The sequence below is a fragment of the Pelophylax lessonae genome (assembly GCF_965119305.1).
Source record: "Pelophylax lessonae genome assembly, chromosome: 9".
Lineage (NCBI taxonomy): Eukaryota > Metazoa > Chordata > Amphibia > Anura > Ranidae > Pelophylax > Pelophylax lessonae.
Window position 1 is genome coordinate 117,033,614 of NC_138776.1, and position 16,832 is coordinate 117,050,445.

General features: G+C 41.2%; 1 protein-coding gene across 4 annotated transcripts in view; it reads left to right on the forward strand.

Annotated features, from left to right (window-relative positions):
- Positions 1-16,832, forward strand: part of PRKG1 (protein kinase cGMP-dependent 1) — a 1,462,571-nt gene that overhangs the window by 411,895 nt on the left and 1,033,844 nt on the right. For all 4 annotated transcript variants that reach the window (XM_082269170.1, XM_082269171.1, XM_082269168.1 and 1 more), the window contains exon 2: positions 8,868-9,034. In XM_082269170.1, the coding sequence (XP_082125296.1) occupies positions 8,868-9,034 (167 nt within the window). The remainder of the gene's footprint in view (positions 1-8,867; positions 9,035-16,832) is intronic.

Genomic DNA, 16,832 nt, shown 5'->3' on the forward strand with positions numbered 1-16,832 from the left:
ATATATACGACTTGAAATGTATCAAGATCAATAGAAAAGTTAATGAAAAGTCCATAAATAAGTGAAACCTTATATCAGTTGACCTGATATAGTCTAGATATAGGAGTTGTCAGTTGAGTACCTAAATAGGGTATGGAATGTTAATCCCAGTGACAGTGGTATAGTGATTGCAGGGGTTGCAGAGATTTATGCGGAATGTTGATAGGCAAGATTGAGCACTTAGGAACATTAATTTCATATCAGAATACCCCTCCGAAATTATTAATTACTGGTTGGACTACTTTTAGTGAAAATTTTACGTGAGATTTGATTATCAGTAATTCCTGAAAGAGGGTTTTTTCTTATGGTTTCGGCAAAGGGTTCCACCATCAGTGCGAAAATTAGCGGGGATAGAGGGCATCCCTGCTGAGTGTCATTAGATATGATGAAGCTCTCTGACAGCAGTGTCGATGTGAAAATTCTAGCAGATGGATTAGTGTATAGTGCCATAATGGCAGAAAGTGTAGGTCCTTTGAAACCAAGTTTGTCTTAAGTAACCCCAATGGACCCTGTTAAAAGCTTTTTCTGCACCAAGCGTCAACAGAACCATGGATTGGAGAGGCACTGGAAAAATTCTGGAGGTGAGCATGGGAGGAGGTGACGAGGGAGCTAGATAGGTTTTGGGGGGAACGAAGAGAGTGATTAGGTTGGCATTTTGAGACTAGGTTAGTGATGTAGCTGGGGGCTAAGCTGTGGATAGCTTTGTAAGATGTTAGTATTTTGAATTTAATTAGTTGGGTGAGCGGAAGCCAGTGGAGGGCTTGACAGAGAGGAGTAGCGGACACTGAGCGATTGGTAAGGTGGATGAGTCTGGCAGCAGCGTTCATGGATTGAAGGGGGGATAGCCTGTTTAGAGGTAAGCCAATGAGAAGGGAATTGCAGTAGTTGAGGCGCGAGATGACCAAGGAGTGAACTAGGAGCTTTGCTGTGTCATTGGTTAGAAAGGGGCGTATTTTGAGATGTTGCAGAGGTTGAGGCGGCAAGATTTGGACAGTGATTGGATGTGGGGCTTGAAGGAGAGTTCAGAGTCCAGGACAACTCCTAGGACCTTGGCATGCGGGGATGGGCTGATAGTTGTGCCATTGATATTGACAGAGAGATCGGAGGGAAGGGGCACGTGGTGGAGGAAAATTTATAAGTTCGGTTTTGGATAGATTGAGTTTGAGGAAGTGGTATGACATCCAGACTGATATATCTGATAGTAAATTAGTGATACGTGAGGGAGAGAGCTTAGGGGTGGATAAATAGATTAAGGTATCGTCAGCGTAGAGCTGGTATCAGCTGACCCAGAGAGGAGGTGTTGATTGAAAATAGGAGGGGTCCAAGAACAGAGCCTTTGGGGGACCCCAACAGAGAAAGAAAGAGGAGAGGAGGAAGTAGAATTGTAAGTAATGCTAAAGGTGCGGTTGGATAAATTAGCTATTTTCCTAGGGTGGATTATCTTGGTGTTATTTTTAGAGTGCAGCAGATATGGAATTTTAAATTTAGACTGTCTGGCTTTTAATTGTCTGGAGAGGAATTTACCAGCTTTATTATTTTGTGAATAGTATGTCGTTTTTAGGTGTTTGAGGCTTTTCTCTTTCTCCCAAAGCAGCAGGTGATGTAGCTCATTACGGCAATTTTGTAATTCAGTAATCAACATAGGTGTTGTGTTTCTTTTGTTTAGTGATTCTAGCTGGGCATTGCAGGATGTCACCAATTGAACCTAAAGACGTTTTTTTTCTTTTCTAAGGCTGATGCCTGGAGCAAACGTCCCCTCATATAGGCCTTGTGAGCACACCATACATTCATAGGATTAGAGCCCGGTAATTTATTCAACAAGAAGTATTTCCTAAGACTGCTGGACAACTTCTCGTTGTTCACGGTGGCCATGCTGTGTAAACAAAAATGAATTATTATGCCAGAGTACAGAGGGTGCCACGCTATTTGTTTCTTGAACCTCTACAACAGTGGTCCTCAACCCTGGCCTACAGGGCCCACTAACAGGCCAGGTTTGAAAGATAACTGAAATACATCCCAGGTGATATCAATTGCTGCTCAGTGATTGCAGTACTCTAGTCTGCATCTCCCCAAGGTAATACTTAAAATCTGGCCTGTTAGTGGGCCCTGAGGACCGGAGTTGAGGACCACTGCTCTACAAGATTTGGGCATGATCCAACCATGTTATAGTGTGAATATCAGCACGGGATATATTTTGTAAGATGTGCATATCCACAATAGTGAGATTTATTCTAGAGTAAGTAGCATGAGGGTGTGAGAAAAATGTAAAACCCCGCTCAGATGGATGGAGGCATCTCCATGCATCATATAACCTTTTAGTGATGAGCAGGAGTTGTAAAATATGTCTATAGGCGGGGCTAGAGTTTGAGGCGTCTGCAACTTTATCAACCACTGAGTTGAAGTTGCCCATCATCAGGAGATAACCACTGCTAATTTTTCATACTTTATTATGGAGATTACGAATAAAGGTTATTTTGCATTAGTTAGGAGCATACAGGTTTATAATGGTGTACAGCACATTATTCAACTTGCATACTAATACTATAAATCTGCCATTATTATCTATAAGTTTATCATGCAATGTAAAGGATATAGAGTTTCTAATAGCAATAAACACTCCCTTCTTTTTGGCATTCGCGCTTGTGAAGAAAATATGTGGGAATAGATTGTGCGAGCACCTCAGTGGTCTGTCCACATGGAAATGGGACTCCTGGATGCAGAGGACTAGGGATGATCGAACGGTTCGGGTCGACCATCGGTTCAACCTGAACATTGACTGTTCGAAATTCGGCCGAATTCCAAACTTTTTGCGGAAAAAGTTCGGAATTCGGCAACCAGAACCGCCCAAAATGCAATGGAACAGGAACTGGGCTTTAAAAGCCTGTGATTGGACCAGAAACGTGAGTAAAAGCCAATTGAGGGGGCAGGAGGATGCTAGGAATGGGATTGGAGTGACTAGGGGGTCCAGAGGCCAATCAGTAGTGAATACGCCCCCCAGTATATAACATAGCCCCACCAAATCTCTAGCACTGTAATACAGGGGCTGTAGAAGAGAGTGGAAGCAGTTCTGTTACTCCTGCTGCAAAAGTGTCATTTAGCAATTATTAGTGTGGGGAAAGGGATATCTAGTGTAGTTAGGGTACTATATACCACTATAGTTAGATTCAATAATCTAGTTTCTGTAGGGAAAGTGTTAAGTGTCAGGGTGACCGTAGTGTAGTTTAGGGTGAACTGACTCTGACTGCTATGCCAGGGTGACCAAACTCTTCCATGTCAGGGTGACGCCAGAGAAAAAAGATAATTTGTCTTAGAATTGCAGTAGAGCAGGGATGGGGCTCCGCTCCTTTTACACCTGGGCGTTTTTGTTTCAGGCGTTTATTGGGCTTTTTTGTGGACGTCTTTGGAGGCAGGCATGACATCTGAACTTCTGTGTAGGGGTATATATACACACACACATATATGTATATATACACATACACACATATAGGTGTGAAAGTAGCGGAACCGCATCCCTGCGCTAATGAAATTATTTGCAGGGATGGGGTTCAGCTCCTATCACACCTATATGTGTGTATGTGTATATATACATATATGTGTGTGTATATATACCCCTATACAGAAGTTCAGATGTTATGCCTGCCTCCAAAGACGCCCAAAAAATGCCTAATAAACGCATGCAACAACACACCTGGGCATTTTTGTTGCAGGTGGTTATTGGGCATTTTTTGTGTGTCTTTGGAGGCAGGCATGACATCTGAACTTCTGTATAGGGTATATATACACACACACATATATGTATATATACACATACACACATATAGGTGTGAAAGTAGCGGAACCCCATCCCTGCGTTAATTAAATTATTTGCAGGGATGGGGTTTTGCTCCCTCTTCATTTTTGCAGCTCTTCCTCCTGGTCATTGTGGGAGTCCACAAGCTCACTGTGAGCAACAGCAAACTCCCCCATCTTGTTCTCTACATGATTTACTCTGTCCCCTATGTCCGAGATTTCAGTTTTCATCTGTGACATAAAGGAGATCATATCTCTATGCAGAGTTCCCCTTAAAGACACCAACATATCCTTCAGGGTGGTATCAAGGATGGGCTGGCCTGTGGTGGGATAGTTTTCAATGGGGTCAGCCATCACTCTAGTATCATCCAGGGAGGTATTAGAAAGGCTGTGCTCACCTGCTTCATGCTGGGGAAGCTTACGGGGACCGTTCTGCATCTTCCTTTTCCCCATATTGTGGATCCTCAGAGTGCCGATCATTGCCGCAACAAAATTATGCTGATCTGTGCCGCTATATTCATCCTATTAACAGGACGGGTTCCAGGAGCTCTATCAGACTGCGGATATGCCCCCCTGGTTTTTCATTTTTCAAACTTTTTTCTACACTAGGCTGGGATTATCAACTGCAGGATTTGAGTTTGATAGTGATGAGTCATGATATGATGTGCCCCTTTTGTAAATGACCAAAAAGTAACCTACAATATAAATAATTTTAACATATAAGTTAATAAAAAACATGAAGCTATAATTTGTGTATTTTGGTACTTGTATTTGTGTAAGTTTGGGATTACATTAGAAAGAGCCAGTTTACAAAATACCTATGTACAAACTTGATTGTAATTACTAGAAAAACTGCTGCTAAACTTTTTTATTGTTTAGCACAGAAACCTCTACTAACTGCAGTTAAAAATAATACTCTTAATAACAATTGACCAGGTGTAAGTATTCATATGTTTTATGCTGATTACTCTCTTTAAATCTTTTTTTTTTATTTCTACTATAATCTCACAGGTTGCAGTAGAAAGACCTTCTCTTTCTTTGATTTTTAGAAATGAGCGCTGTATGGTAAAGGCCAGGGGGCTAAAACTCACAGTTGGTTTCTGCTTGCTAAGGGCAATATTTCAGGCTTTATTCTTTTGCTGTTTAAAAAGTCTTACTAATTCCTAGCTGCTATGCAGGTTTTTCATTTGCATCACATACATACTGTAAGTGTCAACTAACGTACAGTATATGTAAATATATTAGCACTATATCACTTTATAGTTACAAAGTACTCTGTAAACCTGTACGCTAAATCCTGAGTTTTATACGATTACAGTAATCTCTTTTTTTGTTTCAAACTGTGCTCATTATCTGTGTGGAGGTTTGAAAAAAATATATTTATTTGATTTGGCATATGAATAGGCAAGTAAACAGTCACCTTGTGAACTGCCTCTGAAATTCCCACTCAAACAGTACATTTTAATGAAACATTAAAGATGGTAAAATGATGAGGATGTTTCTGCTTCCACTGGGATACTGCACTGCTTCAGGTGGTGCCTTGGTTAGAGATGGGATTTGGAGTATCACAACTGTACAGCATCCTTAACCCAGCTGGCTCTGATTATCCACGATTTCAAATTACATAAAATGTGTTACAGTTAAGAGTCTAACAAGGCAGTGTAAGCAACCCAATGCTTGCTTTAAGGCAGAACACATGCTTTAGGAATATTCTTTTGGAACCCTTCAAAACTCCTGGGAACTATACACATTGCCTTTCCCTTCAAGCTGCAGAGATCTTAATATGCTAAGCAATATCTAAAATGGAATTATTGAGATGTTCTGACTGGTTCCCATGAGACCGGAGATTTTGATGCTATTTGTGAATCGCAGATGATCAGAGATACTGGAGCAGTGAGATCTCTTATGAGGCTGAGCAAACCTGTCCTGTTCATCCATAGAGCATTTCATCATTTGAAGCCAGAGTGATGCTTGCAGGATTTTGCTTTACAGAGATCGAAGAAAAAAAAAAGGGATCAGCAAGTGTTCTCTGGTTATTGTACACGCTTTGAAATTTGCCATGTCAGGAATTTCTTTCCTAAGTCTGGATATAGAAACACATATTTTGTACTCTGGCAAGGTTCTAGAGATCAGATGTGTTTTAATAATTCCTGCTAAAGCTAGCAGCTTGCTTTTCTCAGAATGAGAGAAAGTTTGGTACTGTCTCAACAACTTAAAATGCATGTGCAATGTTCCTTGAAATAAATGATTAGCATTTTGTTAAAGAGTTATTTCATTTTTACTCATGTTTCCCAAAAAACTCCCTCTACATTAGTGTCCTTACTACAATACCACGCTGTACTCTGGTTTGTAAATAAATGCTTACTTTTTTATCTGCTCATATAATTGTCTTCCCCTTTCCAAAGTGCAGATGGCAAAGCATGCACAGTCTGCTCTCCTTATCTCTCGCAGAATGCTTAACTGCCAGAGGGAGTGGACTGCATATGTATGGGTAGGTAATAAAAGCCTACCCATACATATGAAGGTGCTTGTTTCTTTAGATGCACACTTGAAGCTGTAAGCAAAAGTGAACTACCCTTTAACCAAATGTTCAATCTATCCAAATGTTCAATCTATCCAGTAGACATTGCAAAACTGGATGCCAAATTTTATTTTGTGAATGTACCAGGTTATATTGGGAATATAATGGACCTTTCACTGTATCTGTTTTTTGAAAGTGGAGCATTCTTCCTACTCAGGAACTAGAAAGTTTTGGCAAGGCAACTCCCACTCAGCAAGGTTTCCCTTGATCAGGGGCAGACTGGCAACTTTCAGCCCAGGGGGGCAGGTACAAACCAGAGGCCCATGGTGCAGCGACTCAGCCCCCCTCCCACTCTCCTTCTTCCCATCCTCCTCCTGACCCCCATTCCAGGCTGAAGCCCTGCTACAGGTACTCTCTACTCTTCCCCAGGCTGAATCCAGGTTCCCAACCTGGCCAGCAGGGGGTGGTTGGGGGAGCTGGGACAGCTCGGTTGGGGGCTGGCCAGGGGAGGAGAATCTCAAGTGGGGCAGGGAACCAGTCTCTGTTCAGACAGTTTACACCATCCATGCTGGGGAGGGAGGCCTGTGCTCTGTCCCTGTCTTCACCCCGCACTCAGAAGGTCAGTGCTAGAGACGTTTTACTTCTCTTCACCAGGAATCCTTTAGGCATGTCTGTGGCAGAAGCGGTGCAGCCTTTTTACAGGACATCAGAGCGGCCCAGGGGGCAGTTGCCCCCCTGCCCCCTGGCCCAGCCCTCCCCTGCCCTTGATGGGCACTTAACAATAGTTCAAACCATAGAAATACAGAAAGGAGCACCAGACAAAAAACAGATAAAAGAGTTTAAAGTGTAAGTCCAGGCAAAACCTTACTAATGCTAAACCTGCTCTCTGCCACATTCTAAACTTAATCTATCTAACCCTGTAAAGCAAAAATTGCTGTACTTACCTATTCTGCAGCTGATCCGGTCCAGTCTTCAGTGGCGGAAGGTCTGTGCAGGAGAGGACTGACAACGGCTGTGAAATGCCTGGGAAAGATGTCACCCATAGAGTTACTTTGGGGCTTCAGTTGTTGGCTGCCTCTCCTGCACCCACCTTAACACTGAAGCTGCTGCTGACAGCTGATGCTGGGACTGGTCTGGATCAGCTGCAAAATAGGTAAGTATAGCGATTTTTGCTTTGCAGGGCTATTAGGTAGATATTAGGTTTAGAATATGGCAGAGAGCATGTTTAGCATTAGTTAGGTTTTACCTGAACTTTTACATTAAGATAATTTTAGCTGTTAGTAAAAAGTCAAATATTCAGGGCCAGAAAGGCATTGACAGCATCCTCTTCTCTCTTATGACAGGTCTCCTGTATGTTTAAGTTTTTTTTTTTTTATAAAAAAAAAAAAAAATAACAAACTTACTGCTCTGTGCAGTGGTTTTGTACAGATCAGCCCCGATCCTCCTCTTCTCTTGTCCCCCCGCCTGCGCTTCTGGCTGCTCACTCCTGCTGAGTGCCCCCAGAGCAAGCGGCTTGCAATGGGGGCACCCAAGCAGACTCACTCCTGCACGTCCATTCACGCACAGAGCCATGGCTTGGCCCCATCCCCTCTCTCTCCTCATCGGCTCACTGGCTCAGGTAAATTTTAGGGGGACTGCTGCACATAGAATGCATGAAAGTAAAACACTTTGAGCCTGTAGAACATCTTTAAACACACAGGGAATGTAAAAAATAAATAAATATACATATATATATATATATATATATATATATATATATATATATATACTGTGTATGTGTGTATATATATATATAATAGATTATGGATTCGAGAATGTGGTAGTGTTTTCTATAGCAACCAAAGCCTTCATAATAGTGTAAGGTAATATTTATGTACCATCTGTGCCCAGCACCTCCTCTCTTACCTGCCATTTGACACACAGGCCTTTTATGGTTTTGCTAGAGTAGTTTGAATATGCTCTGATAGTTCAAGTACACTCGATCTTAAAGCTACTTAAGGGCCTATCAATTGCATTCTGTAAAAATAAAAAAAGAAGAAAAAGGGTGGGAATCTTCTCCAGTAATCGGTTGTGAAATTCAGAATATATTGCCTACTTATTTACAATGGCCAGTTTGAGCCACATTGTACAATGTAGATTCCAAATGTTTGTCCTTGGCTGTCTCAATTAGATCTAAATTGCATATTCTAAATCTTCTATCAGATTTGGAATTGCCTTCTGGAGTACCAGTACATTTATACAGGAACATTACTCTCTTTGCAATGGTAGTCATAAAGTGCTGGAGTTGAATAGGTAGGTGCTAAATGTTAATACATACATATGATTGCATCATAGAAACATTTTTAGGGTTTAAAGATTTGTCATTTAGGGCTAGTAGCAATACGCAATCCTCTGGCTTTCTAAGTTACAAAGTTCTAATGAAAAATGTATTAAACATTGTTTCGTGCTCTGTTTCGTGCTATGTTTGTTACTGTGCTATCCCCAGGATTGACTAAATATCATTTATTTCTTACTTTAGGTCCAAGGAATTAATTAAAGAAGCAATCCTGGACAATGACTTCATGAAGAACCTAGAGATTTCCCAGATCCAAGAGATAGTGGATTGCATGTATCCTGTTGAATATGGCAAAGACAGCTGTATCATCAAGGAAGGGGATGTGGGGTCACTGGTCTATGTCATGGAAGGTACTGTGTTTTACTTTTCCCACAGTTACTTTGCTTTTACTGTAGACGATTTAAAGATTTCCTTTCCTGTCTGGGAGAAATTGTACAGTACTCTTTTAAAATAGATTTCATTGTGGAATGTCCTTTTAATATCTGTCACAGCTGTCTGCAGGCTTTGCAAAGCTAAAAAGAAAGAGAAAAATGAAATGAATATATCTCTGTATGACTTTTTTTTCTAATTTGATAGATGGATGTAGTCACCAATATAAATTGTACATCATGTGGTCAATTAGTCACTGCATTCAACTGCCAACATGCTTACTTGATTGCATCTTGTAAGTGTCCCTAAACACATGTTCAGACATCAATGCTTTGGACAACATTTTGGGTTTCAAGAATACATGTATTACTTGTTGAGGAAATCTGTTTAGATAACAAACTTTGCTTTGCACCAGATTTGGTGACAGTAATGTGAACATGACACACAATGACCCATAGATACTGTGTATATGAACACTTACAGTTTTTATGAGCAATTCAGTAAAGCATTTGTGACACTGTTTTAGCATTATAAAAGTCCTATGCCAAATTCATAAAAGCTTTTCAAAAGTTTTCCTTTTGGACCCATGCAATCCCATTTAGGTAGTTTGTGTGGGATACTTTTTTACATTTTGGTCCATTTGTTGCTTAAGTTCACTTAAAGATAATCAGGCAAGTTTATTTGCTATTTGAATGTATTTAGTGTGTGGGCTGTAGCCTGAGGCCTTAATAATGGTAGGCTTATTGGAAAAAGAAATTGACTTTGATCTATTATCCAAAGAAGCTAGCCAGGTTTTTTCACACATTGAGCTAGTCAAAAATAACATACCATTGCAGGTGCATTCAGGAAGATACCTAGATTATATAAAGCACATACTAGATCTTGGTGGGAAGTGATGAGCCTAGAGATGTACATCAAATGAGGGATCACAGTGTAGAGATTGAGATTTATGACCAGACCTTATTCCCACAGCGAATAAGAACACCTTATGCACAATACAATAACTCCTAGATTTTGAGAGAACTAATAGAACAGGCGAAGATTCTGAAGTCCCATGTTAAATTCAAAACCATGAGATTTTGCAAAAAATACAGAGAGCACTATAAAAAAGAAATAAAAAATCATAAGAGACCAGCACAATTTTGAGCAGGGGAAGGTTTAAACATAGACAAGAGACAGTTTTTACAACAGGGTTATGAAACAAAACCATTGGATACATCAAATAACAGTTTTGAGCAGGATTAGTTTAATTACAGGGTGGCAAATACAGCTGAACCTAGGCAACAATTACAGAGAGGTCATGGTAAAAGAGTCAGACAGGACAGAAATATGAGGAGTAATCACAATGAGTTTTTACCCCAACCAGTCTGGAATGTTTGACCTTTAGTACCTAAAGAATAGAATCTGAGGGTGACATTAAAGCTAAATTGAGAATTTTCAATCTTTCCTCCTGATCTGTGTCCTTGAAAAATGACTTTTTTTTGTCCTATCTGTGCCCGTCTTTTGATTGGATGAAGGATGTAAATTTATTTGCAAAGAAATTAGCTTTGAAAAAAGAATATAAGCATAAAGAAAAACCAATACCTTTAAGTGCTCAAAAAGAGTTTGAAAGGCTAAAGCCTAAACTCACAAAAGGAGAAGCGATCAATCATTAAACAAAACTATGGGGAAGGGGACACATCGCATCCGATCACAGTCTGGGGAGTAGAGCGGGCCAATGCAGAAAAAGAGGGGATCTGTCAGGACTTGGAGCTGAGACGCCTGCTTGTGTTAACTAAAGTGCCTCCTCCTGGATCAGCTCCTATGATGGACAGCTCACTGGTCCAATGACGGGAAAGTGGACCAGTGTGACATCTATCATAGGAGTCGATCAAGGGGGAGGGACTTTGACAGCGGCCAACGTCTCAACTCCAAGCGGTGATAAATCCCTTCTTTGTCTGCTCCAGCCAGCTCTCCTCACCATTCAGGCTGTGATTGGATACAGTGTGTCACCTTCCCCACAGTTTTGTTCAATGAATGATCCCTTCCCTTTTTTGTGAGTGCCTTATAGTTATTGTTTTTAATAAAATTCATTGTTTTAGGCGCTGTACGTTCCTGTGCAATTCACATGTGATCTGCGTGCAGTGTGGTTTTAGCCTATTCATTTCCAATGGGCTGTAATCACAAGGAATCACACCAAAAGTAGTGCATGCACTGTTTTTGCAAATGCACTGCAAATGGATTGCATAGTAGTTCAAAATGAATGGGCTGAAATTGCACTGCACAGAACTGCATGTGAATCGCACAGGAACTGCGCAGCATTCCTGTGTGATTACCATGCAGTTCCTAGTGTGAATGGGGCCTTACTCACTGTGATTCTCTGCTGGGGCTACCTGTGTCCTAATCAATTGACCGATACTATGTTTGCTGCTTTGGCAGATTTGTAACCTTTAGGCTTATACATTTTAAAGAGAATTAATTTACTCTGGTTTTATCCCTGTGGATTTGAGCGCATTCAAAAGTTTAAAATACTTGTCTTCTTTCTTTTAAGCCGGGTATACACGGGCTAAAAATTGTCCGAAAATGGTTGGTTTAGCAGGAACCGTCTGACTTTTGGCCCATGTGTAGAGCTGTCTCAGAACTGGCTCCTATTGAATGAGCATGCTGGAAAACCAGCATCCAGCCAGCACTGGCTGGGAGGACTGATCAGTGTGTCCTGGTGGGGGGCAGAACACATAAGCTCAGCTCTTCTCCCCTTGCCAGCCCTGACCGAGCCCCCTCAGCTTCTCCCTGCAGTGTGGTGCAGCCAGCGCTGTCTAGCCCAACCTGCCCAGTGAGCAGAGGGTGCCTGCAGCGGAGCTTCAGTGGGGTTATCATGCTGTATGTGATTACCTCATGATGCAATGAGAAACTTCATTATAAATAGATTGAGAGAATGGTGGATGCTGTTAAGCACATTATTTATTTTTTGTTGTTACTGTTTGAAGCACCATTATTATTTTATTTTTTGAAACAAATTCACTCCTGATGAAGCCCTTTTATGGGCAAAACATGCTTGTGGGGTTTAGGTTCACAGTCATTTTTGTGCTGATTTTTTTTTTTGGGTGTATGCAAGGATTAGTTTGTGATGAAAAAATGAAGGAGAATTGACAAGTACTGCAAGTCTGGCCACCTTGAAATAGAGAGATATGGACATCTTTTTGCTCAGACATTTTATCTGAATAATTCTTTCCCATCTCATCTTTTTATTCCTTGCATACACCTGCAGGAAACTTCAAAAGTTTATTTTGCTAATTTTTGCTATTTTATTTTATTTAAGTAAGAGTTACATTTTAGGACCGGGTGGATTCTGTGCGTAGAGAGATAGCTCTTGACATAATCTTGGCATATGATAGGAAGAATGGAGTCCCGTGCAGCATGAAAAGTTATTTGTTTATCTTTTTGGAATAGCGTGGAACTGCAGTTTGAACTAATAACCCTTGGTAAAACCAAAATTCCTTGCCTGGAGTTCTAGTCAGCTAGCATGGAGTGATTCTGTAGTAAAGACACAAAGAAAGAGATGTACACCACTCAGGCAGTTGGAACTTCACAGCCAGCCATGGGTGCAGGACCTCGGATCACCACCGCAAACAGGATACAAGAGAAATGGCCGTACACCAAGTTATAGCTCACGATGAAAGGCTTTATTGAACAAGGATCCAAGGCACAGCAAAATGGATGGTAGACATGCGTGCTTGTGAACGCTGTGAGTCGTGTGAAACATGTATACCATCCATTTTGCTGTGCATTGCATCCTTGTTCAATAAAGCCTTTCATCGTGAGCTATCGCTTGGTGTGCGGCCATTTTTCTTGTATCGTGAGTCTGTAGTTAGCCTGGGAAACTACCCAAACTGTTTTGAGCTGATGCTCTAAGAAGAGATTGATGATAATTTGCAAAATACACTAGTGTATGGAAATCAGTCCGATTTCACTATAATGTAATTAGATCAGTTAAAAGATAAGCTGCATTAATGCAGATTGCGCATTCATAGTGTCAGGCTTTTGCAAGGATTTATCGGATAAACTGGCTGGAATCAAATAATTGTATTATATTTAAGCTGCACCCCAACACCAGCAGTATTAAATATTTTTTGTTTCAAAGCATACTATATGTCTTATGATTTAATGACTGTCATAGTCCCAGAAGCCTCAAGTGTGTTTTTTTAATATTGTTTACAGAGCAAAAGCCAATCAATATCCCTTACTACTAGCCCAGTGGGAAATACATTTTTTTAGATGTGAACAGTGAGTATGGCAAAGTAAAGCTCTGCAAAGGACAACTTTGCTAAGCTTTGATTTTATCAATGAAAAGAATATTTAAAATGCCCATATAAAGGTTAGTGCAGCATTTTAAAAACTTTTTGACACACCTGGCATGTTGATATCTGACCCTAATAAGGGGCAGGCATTGTTCCTGCAACCAGTTTCTGACTAAATACTGGCTCTAAATTGCTAAAATGATGCTTCTGTATGATTACTGCATTTGTCAAGATATGCAATCAAAGTGCAGTTATAGCCTTCATTCCAGGTATAATTCACAGTTTTGCCCATTTGGAGTGTGTATACTTGTTAAAAATTAATCTTCATCAAGTTTAGGCCAGCTGGACAGATTTCTTAAAGCAGTTGTAAAGGCATAAATGTTTTTTTTTCCTAAAATAATAAACATATTATATATACAGTATCTGAGTACACCCCTCACATTTTTGTAAATATTTTATTATATCTTTTCATGTGACAACACTGAAAAGTAGTGAGTTTACAGCTTGCATAACATTGTACATTTGCTGTCCACTGAAAATAACTCAACACACAGCCATTAATGTCTAAACAGCTGGCAACAAAAGTGAGTACACCCCTAAGTTAAAATGTCCCAATTGGGTCCAAAGTGTTAATATTTTGTGTGGCCACCATTATTTTCCAGCACTGCCTTAACCCTCTTTGGCATGGAGTTCACCAGAGCTTCACAGGTTGCCACTGGAATCCTCTTCCACTCCTCCATGATGACAGAGCTGGTGGATGTTAGAGACTTTGTGCTCCTCCACCTTCTGTTTGAGGATGCCCAACAGATGTTCAATAGGGTTTAGTTCAGGAGACATGCTTGGCCAGTCCATCACCTTTACCTTCAGCTTCTTTAGCAAGGCAGTGTTCGTCTTAGAGGTGTGTTTTGGGTCATTATTATGTTTGAATACTGCCCTGTGGCCCAGTCTCTGAAGGGGGGGGGGGGGATCATGCTCTGCTTCAGTGTCACAGTACATGTTGGCATTCATGATTCCCTTAATGAACTGCAGCTTCCCAGTGCCGGCAGCACTCATGCAGCCCCAGACCATGACACTCCCACCACCATGCTTAACTGTAGGCAAGACACACTTGTCTTTGTACTCCTCATCATGTTGCCACCACACATGCTTGACACCATCTGAACCAAATAAGTTTATCTTGGTCTCATCAGACCACAGGACATGGTTCCAGTAATCCATGTCCTTAGTCTGCTTTTCTTCAGCAAACTATTTGCGGGCTTTCTTGTGCATCATCTTTAGAAGAAGCTTCCTTCTGGGACGACAGCAATGCAGACCAATTGTATGCAGTGTGCGGCATATGGTCTGAGCACTGACAGGCTGACCCCCCACCCCTTCAACCTCTGCAGCAATGCTGGCAGCACTCAAATGTCTATTTCCCAAAGACAACCTCTGGATATGACGCTGAGCATGTGCACTCAACTTCTTTGGTTAACCATGGCGAGGCCTGTTCTGAGTGGAACCTGTCCTGTTAAACTACTGTATGGTCTTGGCCACCGTGCTACAGCTCAGTTTCAGGGTCTTGGCAATCTTCTTATAGCCTAGGCCATCTGAATGTAGATCAAAATTTTTCAAAAAAAATTTTTTTTTTCAGATCCTCAGAGATTTTTTTGCCATGAGGTGCCATGTTGAGCTTCCAATGAACAGTATGAGAGAGTGAGAGCGATAACACCAAATTTAACACACCTGCTCCCCATTCACACCTGGGACCTTGTAACACTAAAGAGGCACATGACACTGGGGAGGGAAAAGGGCTAATTGGGTCCAATTTGGACATTTTCATTCAGGGATGTACTCACTTTTGTTGCAAGTGGTTTAGACATTAATGACTGCGTGGCGAGTTATTTTGATGGGACAGCAAATTTACACTGTTATACAAGCTGTACACTCACTACTTTACATTGTAGCAAAGTGTCATTTCTTTAAAGTTGTCAAATGAAAAGATATAATAAAATATTTACAAAAATGTGAGGGGTGTACTCACTTTTGTGAGATACTGTACTTGCTCTATGCAATGGTATTACACAGAGCACCCCTGAACCTCCTTTTCTAGGGTCCCCAGCAGATGCTGTCAGCTGCTCCTCAACTGCTCCTCTTCTCTGAGTGCCCCCATAGCTAGCTGCTTGCTATGGGGGCACTTGTGCATGTGCGCTCTCGAACTGGGCTGTGTACATTCATAGACACACACAGTACGGCTAGGCCCAGCCCCCTGGCTCCTTCCGCATAGGATTTGATTGACAGCAGCAGGAGCCAATGACTCTCCCTGTTGCCTCTGTGTCCCGTGAGGTGAAGGAGAGAGATCAGCACTGCTGCATATGAGCATAGCGCTGGATCGAAAGAGGAGTCAGGTAAGTATTTAAGGGAAAGCAGATCATGGAAGGTGATGCATACAATTAATTAAGGTAAAAAGAGTATGCCTTTAAAATCACTTTAAAGGTTTGCAGAACCTTCTTTGATATCAGTAGATATCACCACTTGAAGTTTTATTAAACCTTAAGGCAATGCTTTTAGAAGCGTTTTGTATTGGAGTTAATGCACATTTTAGCAACGTTTAGCAACATTAATGTTTAGCAGCCTTTCTCTATCCTCTTCTAGTTTCCAACATCAAATCCAACTACTACAGCTTAAAAACGTCTGATGTGGCCTAACACTGTAGGCGGTTTCAGGCCGCTTTAGCAGCCTTTAGCGGTGTCAGGCATTTTTACAGCCTAACGCTGCTACTCCAGAACGTGCAGGCCCTGGGTTTTTTTTACAGCTTTAAAACGCCTATACCACTGACAGCTCCTAAAAGCCTGTGTGTGCATAAGGCCATAGAATAACATTGAGGGGCGTTTTTAAGCTGCAAAAAAAAAAAAAAAAAAAACGCAGGAGTGCTTATAATGATCAGCTTTTATTTATGTAAAACCTTTATCCAAAAAGAAAAAAAAGTTTGCTGTAACTGCTTATAAATTATTATAGTTTGAATTTGGCTGCAATTTGTTGGTGTTTCTAAATCTGCTAGTACATCTAACACCCCACCCCCCCCAGACTGACAATGCTGATCTCCAAACATGCTCATGTGCTCCTTCATCCAGAGTGGAGGCACTCTATTACAGGCACGCCTGTTAGATAACCAGGTAAAAACAGAAGGAGAAAACCTAAAAAAGGAAAACAAATGCAGCACCCCATTTAAAGCGGAGTTCCACCCTAAAATTAAACTTACCTCCATCTTCATGCCCGGGGTCACCTGAAAAACAAATGGATAATCGCAATTTTTTTTTTTTTTTTTTACTTACCTGGTTTAGAAGAAAATATACTTACCTTACTTCCTCTTCCTCCCCTTGGCGGCCACGGCGATTCGTCACTTCCTGGCTTGCAATGATTCCTGGGAGTTGAACGTCATCGCTCCCAGGAATCAATGTGCCTGCATCGGCCCCAATGTCAGTTCCGGTTCAGGCGCCATCATACCTTGCTAAACAGCTTCTAG